At 34.6% G+C, this 9,098-nt stretch overlaps 1 protein-coding gene across 2 annotated transcripts; it reads right to left on the minus strand.

Annotated features, from left to right (window-relative positions):
- Nucleotides 1-279: 279 nt before the first annotated feature.
- On the minus strand, nucleotides 280-8,465 carry LOC131521210 (nuclear receptor coactivator 7). 2 transcript variants are annotated; one of them, XM_058745725.1, is made up of 7 exons: nucleotides 8,328-8,465; nucleotides 6,753-6,885; nucleotides 4,774-4,902; nucleotides 4,092-4,244; nucleotides 3,026-3,121; nucleotides 2,850-2,923; nucleotides 280-978 (listed from the first exon to the last, which is right to left on the minus strand). In XM_058745725.1, exons 1-7 carry the CDS (start codon nucleotides 8,351-8,353, stop codon nucleotides 843-845), a joined length of 747 nt encoding a protein of 248 aa, XP_058601708.1. In that variant the 5' UTR covers nucleotides 8,354-8,465; the 3' UTR covers nucleotides 280-842. The 2 variants fall into 2 exon arrangements, with proteins under 2 accessions (XP_058601708.1, XP_058601709.1); XM_058745726.1 differs by lacking the exons at nucleotides 6,753-6,885; nucleotides 8,328-8,465 and adding an exon at nucleotides 5,054-6,727.
- Between the last annotated feature and the right edge of the window lie 633 nt (nucleotides 8,466-9,098).

The following is a 9,098-nucleotide window of genomic DNA, read 5'->3' on the forward strand; positions in this document are numbered from 1 at the left end:
AAAGTTTAGAGAACTCAAAAAATCTGCTGGTTGCCTTAAACTTTTTAAAGTTTCTCAACTTTTAATTTTTTACAGTGTATGAGGGATTTATGCATGAATGCATTTGGCAGACACTTGTATCCATTGCATTCAGTTTATATACGTTTGATCAATTCATGCATTCACTGAGAATAAAACCGCTGAACTTGGTGTTGCAAGCAATTAACTAATACTTGCATGATTTACGCAAAGAGTGTTATTTAAACAATTACTAAACCAGGAAATCCAAAACAGACACAGTTCAATAAAAAACAACGTGTTTTATTAGAAACCCCAAACCCAGAAATGCAGCGCCAGCACTGCATGACAAACCCAAAACCCCAAAACAATTCAACATGTGATCACAGATATTAAATAGAGTAAAAAACAATAAGTAGTAGTACAATCACAATCGTACAGCAAACCATTTTTCCTTTTCAAATGCTTTTCGGACACAAATCAGTAAACCATTTGTCCTATAAGTGCATTTTAAAACACAGTAAAGACACTAAAGTATCAGTAGTACTCAAGGGCTTTGTTTCAAATTTAGTGTGCTATGTCGCCTACGTAGACAGCATGTTTGAGGAATGTGTTCAGGTCCCATCAGGCCCCTGGAACGCTTACAGTTACTGGAAACGGGAACTAAAGCCTCAACTCCTGCCTCAACTTGTCTTCTTTATTTACCGTTCCTTCATTTAGCAGAAGCGCAGAAGCCGCTCGGAAATGAGGAACAGATCAGGTTCTGTTGAGGTGAACAGACGAGTCACGGCAGTTTGGCGGCTGGAGCGTGTTGTTCTCTTCAGCGGTGTTGAACCGGTTTGCGCTCAGACGAAGCTCCACACCTCCAGATCTCGAACGGTGAAGTCGTGATGGAGGCTGAGAGGACGGTTGCAGAAGGTGCTGCATGAGTAACTGGAGCCGCGATACAGATCAGAATCCAGCCACAAGCCAAACGGACCCCTGAACAAACAACAGAACATTCACATTCACGTTCATGCATTTGGCAGATGCATTGCATTTAAACTATATGTGACCCTGGAGCACGAAAGCAGTCATAAGCAGCACAGCTATATTTGTAGCAATAGCCAACAATACATTGTATGGCTCAAAATTATCCATTTTTCTTTTATGCCAAAAATCATTAGGATATTAAGATCATGTTCCATGATATTTAGTAAATTTCCTACCGTAAATATATCAAAATGTAATTTTTGATTAGTAATATGCATTGCTCAGAACTTCATTTGGACAACTTTAAAGGAGATTTTCTCAGTATTTCCATTTTTTTGCTCCCTCAGATTCCAGATTTTCAGCCAAATATTATTCTGTCCTAACCATACATCAATGTAAAGTTTATTTATTCAGCTCAGATTGACCCTTATGACTGGTTTTGTGGTCCAGGGTCACATATCTGCTCATGCATTCACTGGGAAATTCTACATAAGCTATTCATATTTAAATAATAAGTTTATATCACAGATATGTAATTCACAGACAAGGCTTAAGCTAGTCTCAGACTAAAATGAAAACTGCTTTGACGTATCTTAAAATATGTCATTGTTCTGTGTCGAGATGCACACCTTAATGTTTTCTTCTAAGCTATTTTTGTAAAGGTTGCTTAAATGTCTTAATTTAACTAAGGCCTAGTCCTGGTTTAAACTACGCCCTGTTGTGAAACCGGGCCATGAACTCAGAATTTTTTAAATTCCAACTTTATATCCCACAATTCAGATTTTGTTTTGTTTCCACCACTGAATAAAAAGCAAAAAATGGAATTTCAACTATTTATCACACAATTCTGACTTTTTCCTCACAATTCTGAGTTTATATCTCTCAGTTCTGTAAATAAAAATAAATTGAGAGTTATAAACTCCGAATTGTGAATGGTGCAATTACCATTTTATTTTATTTTATTTTATTTTATTTTATTTTATTTTATTTTATTTTATTTTATTTTATTTTATTTTATTTTATTTTATTTTATTTTATTTTATTTTATTTTATTTTATTTATTTTATTTTATTTTATTTTAATTTTATTTATTTCATTTTATTTTATTCAGAAACAGGTTTCCATAGATATGAGCCTGAATGCTTTTTTTTTTTTTTTAGCTCTGTAGTAAAAATCATTATGTAGTTTTGTTTTTCAAAAAGCAGAAGCTGAGATATAATGTAATATTGTGTTTAACGGAAGGATGAACATCATGAGAGCGTGAAAGATGACAGAATGATCAGTTGCTCAACAGACTTTTATTAGACTTCCACATTCAGAAAGCAGAAGTGGTAAATAGTAACGTAAAACAGCTTCCCCTTTAGTCTTATGAATGGCGGTTTGTATGATTTTAAAAAATGCTTTTATTCATCAAGGATGCATTTATATTGATCAAAAGTGACATTTATAATGTTACAGAAGATTTCTATTTCAAATAAATGCTGTTCTTTTGAACTTTCTATTCATCTGTGAATACTGAAAAATAAAATGTATCATGGTGTCCATAAAAATATCAATGTTTTCAACATTGCTAATAATCAGAAATGTTTGTTGAGCAGCAAATCAGCATATTAGAATGATTTCTGAAGATCATGTGACACTGAAGACTGCAGTAATGATGCTGAAAATACAGCTGCGCATCACAGAAATAAATTACAGTTTAACACATATTCACATAGAAAACAGCTGTTTTAAACTGTAATAATATTTTGCTATTTTACTGTATTTTTGATCAAATAAATGCAGCCTTGATGAGCAGAAGAGACTTCTTTCAGAAGCAAGGTGCTGGATTTGTAAGACTCTGTTATTGGTTTAATGGTGTGTAATGATGAAGGACTCACCCTCCTCCTCCCATCTGCAGAGAGTCCAGGAATCCTCGCACGAAGTAGGAGTTTTCTCCACTCCAGCGGAAGACCTGCAGAGGAACCAAGCACAGGTCAGAACCAGAACCAGAACCAGAACCAGAACCAGAACCAGAACCAGAACCAGAAGCGTACAGATGACCAGTAATTCATACCTGAAACTCTGGACTGAAGCTGTAGAGGAACGTCTCTCCCGTCCCGTAGCAGTAGCTGCTGACTTTGAACGGGTCGGAGGAAAACGCTCCAAAAACCTGAGGATTCACAACAACAGATTGTTTTATCAGATCATTATGTCAGTGTGATGGAAAAAACAGGATATGAATGTCTTACAAGAGGCTTTGTATGCTGGCACAACACAAAAGCATTTGTTTATTGATTGTAAAAAATGGAAAAGCACTCAAACAATAGATCTAACAACCAGTGATATTTTAGTATCTTTGAGATTTTATAGATTTTTTTTAATTTAATTAGTTAAAAAAAAAATACTTTTAAGTAAATTTTAATTTTTTAAAAATTTTAATTACATTTTAGTTTTAAAATTTGTATTTATTATTTTTTAATATGTCTATAACAGCAGGTTTTATTCATTTTATTTCTAAACAACATGAGACCAAGTATTTGGTTAAAAGTAAACCAAAAATAGAAAATAAAATGATTTTTAAATATTTTATTCATTATTTATATTTATTGTATTAATATATACTTATTTATTTTTATCATTTATTTCAGTTAATATTTATTTTATTTTAAGCACTGCAAGTTTAATTTTATTGAAGTATATTAACCCTGCTTGCAATGCCAAGATCATGGGTTTGATTCCCAGCATGAACTGATCAAATGTATACTTTCAATGCAATGCAAGTCACATGATCTACCAAATGCATGAATGCAATGGTTAAATGTATGATATATTTTGTTTAGTATATATTATATACTGTAAATAGACTTGGCTTTTCTAAAAAAAAATGTATGTATATATATATATATATATACACACAGTATATAACTGCTTAATACTAGGTGAAATACTGTTTTTGGGATAATAATTCATACAGAGTTTAAACACAGTTGCAGTGAATTTATATAAATGCACATATTCTCAGTTTGATTGATGCTGCGTATTACATGCATAACACCTGTCATCTAATAAACCTGCCACTGCATTGCACTCTATTGTAACTGCTTTAAATGCATGAATGTAAATGCATCTCTTGGCAGTACCTGGTTGTCCGTGTCTTTGATGACCATCAGGACGGGTCGGTCTAACTCTCTCATCTGTCGGTATAGTGTTGTCAGGCTGGTGCCGTGCTGCGCCGTGCTGTACACCAGCTTCCAAGAGTAACCCTGCGTCCGCGCCGGGATGTGATTCATCAGCTGTGAAACACACACGATTACACGGATGCATCAGACACTTTCAGTGCATTCATTTCATCAGTGCATGCAATGCATATATGTGACCCTAGAGCACAAAACCAGTCGTAAGGGTCACTTTTTTGAAATTGAGATTTATGCATCATCTGAAATCTGAATAAATAAGCTTTCCATTGATGTATGGTTTGTATATTTGAAAATCTGGAATCTGAGGGTCCAAATGAAGTTCTTAGCAATGCATATCACTAATCAAAAATGAAGTTTTAATATATTTACGGTAGGAAATTGACAAAATAAATTGATGGAACTTAATAGCCTAATGATTTTTGGCATAAAAGAAAATTGGATAATTATTGTTGGCTATTGCAACAAATATACCTGTGCTGCTTATGACTGCTTTTGTGCTGCAGGCTCACATATTTCAATGAATTATTTCATCAGCTGTATATTGGATTACACCGGACACTTTCATCTAACGCAACACACAGTGCATTCATTTCATCAGTGCATGCAATGCATAAAAGGCACTTACTTGTTCAAGATGATGCTCATTCAGAATCTCGCTGTGGTCTATTAAAACGGGCAGCAGGTCATAAGATTCAGAGTCTACAGAGCTACAGACGCTCGGCCGCCGCTTGTTCTGCTGTTTCACAGTCACGATCTGAAGGCAAACAGAGGAGAAACATCAGTTAAAACACATGCATGTTCCTCTGGTTTCTCTTTCTCTTCTATCACAGCGGCATGTGCTCGTTTCCCAATGAATCCCACAAGATCCACACTGTGTCATAAAACACTCATTCTTCAAAGCTCACCTCCACAAACGGCTCCTCAGATTTATTGGCATAGTATAAGATCTTAATGCTCTGCTGCACTGGCCTCATGTTGACTGATCGTCTCTGATCTGCTGTAGTTTCTGAACTTTCTGAATCTGTTTGGCAGTGGCCGTGAACAGTGTGTTTATACAGTGTTTCTCCTCCTCTCCACCCCTGGGTTTGCCCCCTGTTCACATTTCAACCGCACTTTCGTTTTACAGAAAGAGGGACAGAAGAGGAAGACTGCCAAATATGGGCAGATCAAAGCGTGTCGCTGCTCGCAGGAGAATTTCACAGAGCTTTTGTTCCTCCACCCACAGGACAATACGTCATTGATGAGGTCACTCACAAAATATCTTACATTTTCTGTGCATTTGTGTTCTTTCACTGTTATTTGATTGAAAAAAATGAATGGAAAAAGCCTCAAACGGTAGAGAACGACTCTAACATCCAGTGATACTGTAACATCACTGCATATGCTTTTATACATAATAGTATACCACAATATCACTGGTTGTTAAATTAGTTTGAATTTTTACATTTTCTGTTTTTGTTTTAATTTTAGTTTTGGCAAATTAGTATTCTTTTTAGCCTTTTAATCATTTTTAAATATGTCTATATAGTTTTTATTCATTTTTATTTCAGTTTTAATTATGAAAATGAGAAATGCTGCATTGGCAACTGCAGTAGCTGAAGAAAATATATATATTTTTTAATATATTTTATTGCAGTTTGATGAAAAAGCATGTCACCGCTCGTATTTAGGAGAGGTTTAGTTCCTCCACCCATGGGAAAGTACACTCAGTAATTCATCTTTTTAATATCTCTAATGTCCGTGATGATTTGTATTTCTATTAATGCATTAGAGGAGAAAGATGAAGAAAGCATCTCATCATCTACATCTCATGTCCATTGATGCTTTTTTTCTTTTTTTTAACAAATTTCTTCAGAAATACTATATGCTATAATCTCACACATACTGTATATTTTGTGCACCATGTTTGCTTGTAATTGCCTTTATGTCCTGTATATTACCAATTTACTTCTGAGTTTCTGACTTTATTTAACACACTGAGTTTAAATAAAATTTTCTTTCAAATAGGAAAATATTTAATTTTACTCATGTGCACAAAAACTCTGTCAACCATGTTAGTAACCAAACTTAATGACAAAACCATAACCATGATGCGATGTCACTTTCATTTAGGATTTCATTCAAATAAATATAAAAATTTGAGGTTAACCTCTTAGGAAAATAAGATTTGATTGGCCGGACAAGGCAAAATGGGGAAATTGTTAACTATTTTAACTGTAAATCCATTGGTGACACACTCCCCGGCAGTAAAAACATTTTTTTTGTCATATGAAATGCTGTTTAATGATTAAGCTTTGCTACTAGCAGAGAAGTTACACTGATCCACTAAAACCAATAGTTGTTTTCTTTAAAAAAGCATACCGTTTTTACAGGTTTTGATGTGAAATGCACCCTAAATTATACTGTGACTCCACTAAAACACACATTTAATGAAAGAACATCTCTGAACTGACCTCAAACTCAATGCATTTCATTATAAGGAACTAAATGTTGATCTTTCATGTAGTTGTTTTATCGTGTTGCATTGCTTTTATTATCGCAGCAGAAGACAATCGACTCAAACCCATACTTCTGAACTGTGAGCATGCGACACAAATGACTTACCGTCCAGTTTTTGGAGGCAAGATTGCTGAGGAAGGAGTTGATAACATCTGGATGGATTCTGAGGAAGTCCGGGTCGCTGCTGTGGGCGGTCGCTGGAGACCACCGCACGAAGCACATGAACAGATGATCCACGCTAAAGCGAAGCAGAAAATATACAAATCATACAAGTGTTCACACAAACCGCAACTGAGATGCAATGCATGCAAAGTGTGTTTTTCTGACACAAACCAACCAAATGCATTGACTCTGACCAGAAAAACTCTTGTGTGAAAGTGTCATCGCTTCATGCATTTACTCGAAAAATGAATGCTATTACTGGCATTTACAGTGCATGCATTTACAGTCAGCGTCAGCCTTGAGTTACGCAATTCCCGCTTTCCCACTGTTACTGTGCCAGCACATCTGGAAATGATATTCAATCCACTTTCACATGCGTGTGAAGGAAAGAGAAAACAATCCACACACTGCGTAAGAAGCCGTAATTGAGGCCTTCTCTGGAATTCAGCGGAAAAGAGCCATAAACTCTACGTAATGCACATCCGAGCCCATTCTAGGAAGGATTTGAAAAGAAGAAAAGAAAGAAATGTGAATCTGAATTGAATTTGAAGTATAAATGAGTTCAACACCACCGAAACAATTCATTTATTAAATATAATAATAATAATAATATAATGGTTTTTAGATACAAACTTCAAATAGTTTTCTGGAAATACCTTATGAGAACATGTTTATGGGTAATTTAAAAACTGCACTTGCAGAAGTTACGGTACATGCATGTTGTTTCATTTTAATCCCACGTTCCATAAACGACTCAAATTACATGTTTTTACCGTTTCTGCGTCAGATTCTCCTGCTTTCATTGAAGCTCAAGATGCAAGAAAAGCCAAATACTGAGTCATTCTCGAACCAGTGTTATTATTTCAGCATCACTTATATACTACTATAGCTTTTGATTCATTTTAATAATTTTATTAAATATTAATTTTATTTATATATTTTCAGTTTATATTGAAACTTTTAAATGCTGTTAATGTCTGTAATTTTTTTGTCATTTTTATTTATTCAATAATAATTAATATCAATAATATTTGTTGATAATAATATTATATATTTTTAATATTTATTTATTCTAGCTTATTTAGTTTGAGTTATTTTAAGTTCAACTAAACAAGAAATGTCACCTTGGCATCTAGATGAAATAAAGTTTTTTAATATTTTATTATGTTTATTTTATTTCAAGTAACACTGGTTTTATTTAAATATAATAACCCTGTCTCGGGGGGAGGGGTGCAAAATACAAGCATTTTCATTCTGAATTTTTGGAAACATTTTTGGACCAATTGTTGCTAATACAATGAATACAGAACTTTAATTTCCACAAAGAAGCTTTCAGTGATCAGTTCTTAAAAGAATCAGTTTTTATTATGATTTAAAGATTCTTCTTCCAGTGTAAAGCACCTTTAGTGATTGAGTGGATGGATGTTAATGGATCATCATCAATGCTGATAAACAAGCTTTATTTGTAAGAGTGATTTCGGATTGAGCAGTGATTGTCGGTGACGATGAGTTACTTACTCTCCCATGCTGTACGCGGCACCCATGCTGATCAGAAGAGCTCAGACTGAAGATGATGAAGACTGAGGCTCGTGTAAATCCACACGGCTTCTCGCGCTGAGCGCTGGGTTTTATACCTGCATCTGAGCTGAGATAAGCTGCTTTCTCACAAAACCCTCCCAGAAGGTCCTTCAAGGCCAATCCGTTTCACAACTGGGTTAGAAGAGCGGGTCACACATTAACTTCAGCGGCCACAGAGGTAAAGTCCTGTCTAACGTAACACCACGAGAAGGAAATATCAGCTACTTCTGAGCACATCGTGTTTCAGGTCAGCAATAAACACCTGATTAAACACTGTTTGCTCACTGAAGCATCAGCGTTTGTCCTCAGCATGTGAGTCCTGCGTGTGCAGCACTCTCCATTAAACCTGGAGACAGATGCAGGATTTGGGCATTTGAAAACAACGAGACGTTAAATGAAGAAGGTAATTAAGTGATCATGTGACTATTTGTACAAACGCTCTCCACTGAAGCTCAAGATATGCGAGACACGCTTCTCAAACCAGAGCTATTTTAGCATCACTGATATACTATTTAAAAAAATATTTTTAATATTTATTATATTACACTTTCTTTTAATTCTAGTTCAGTTTTTTTGGCATGCATATTTATTTACATTTACATATTAGCTTTTTTATTTATTAGTTTATTTATTTTTAATTATTTTAGTATTTCAAGTTAAACTAAATGAAAATGAGAAATGTTGCCTTGACAACCAGATAAATTTTTTTTT

This window comes from Onychostoma macrolepis, chromosome 16 (assembly GCF_012432095.1).
Source record: "Onychostoma macrolepis isolate SWU-2019 chromosome 16, ASM1243209v1, whole genome shotgun sequence".
Taxonomy (NCBI): Eukaryota; Metazoa; Chordata; class Actinopteri; order Cypriniformes; family Cyprinidae; genus Onychostoma; species Onychostoma macrolepis.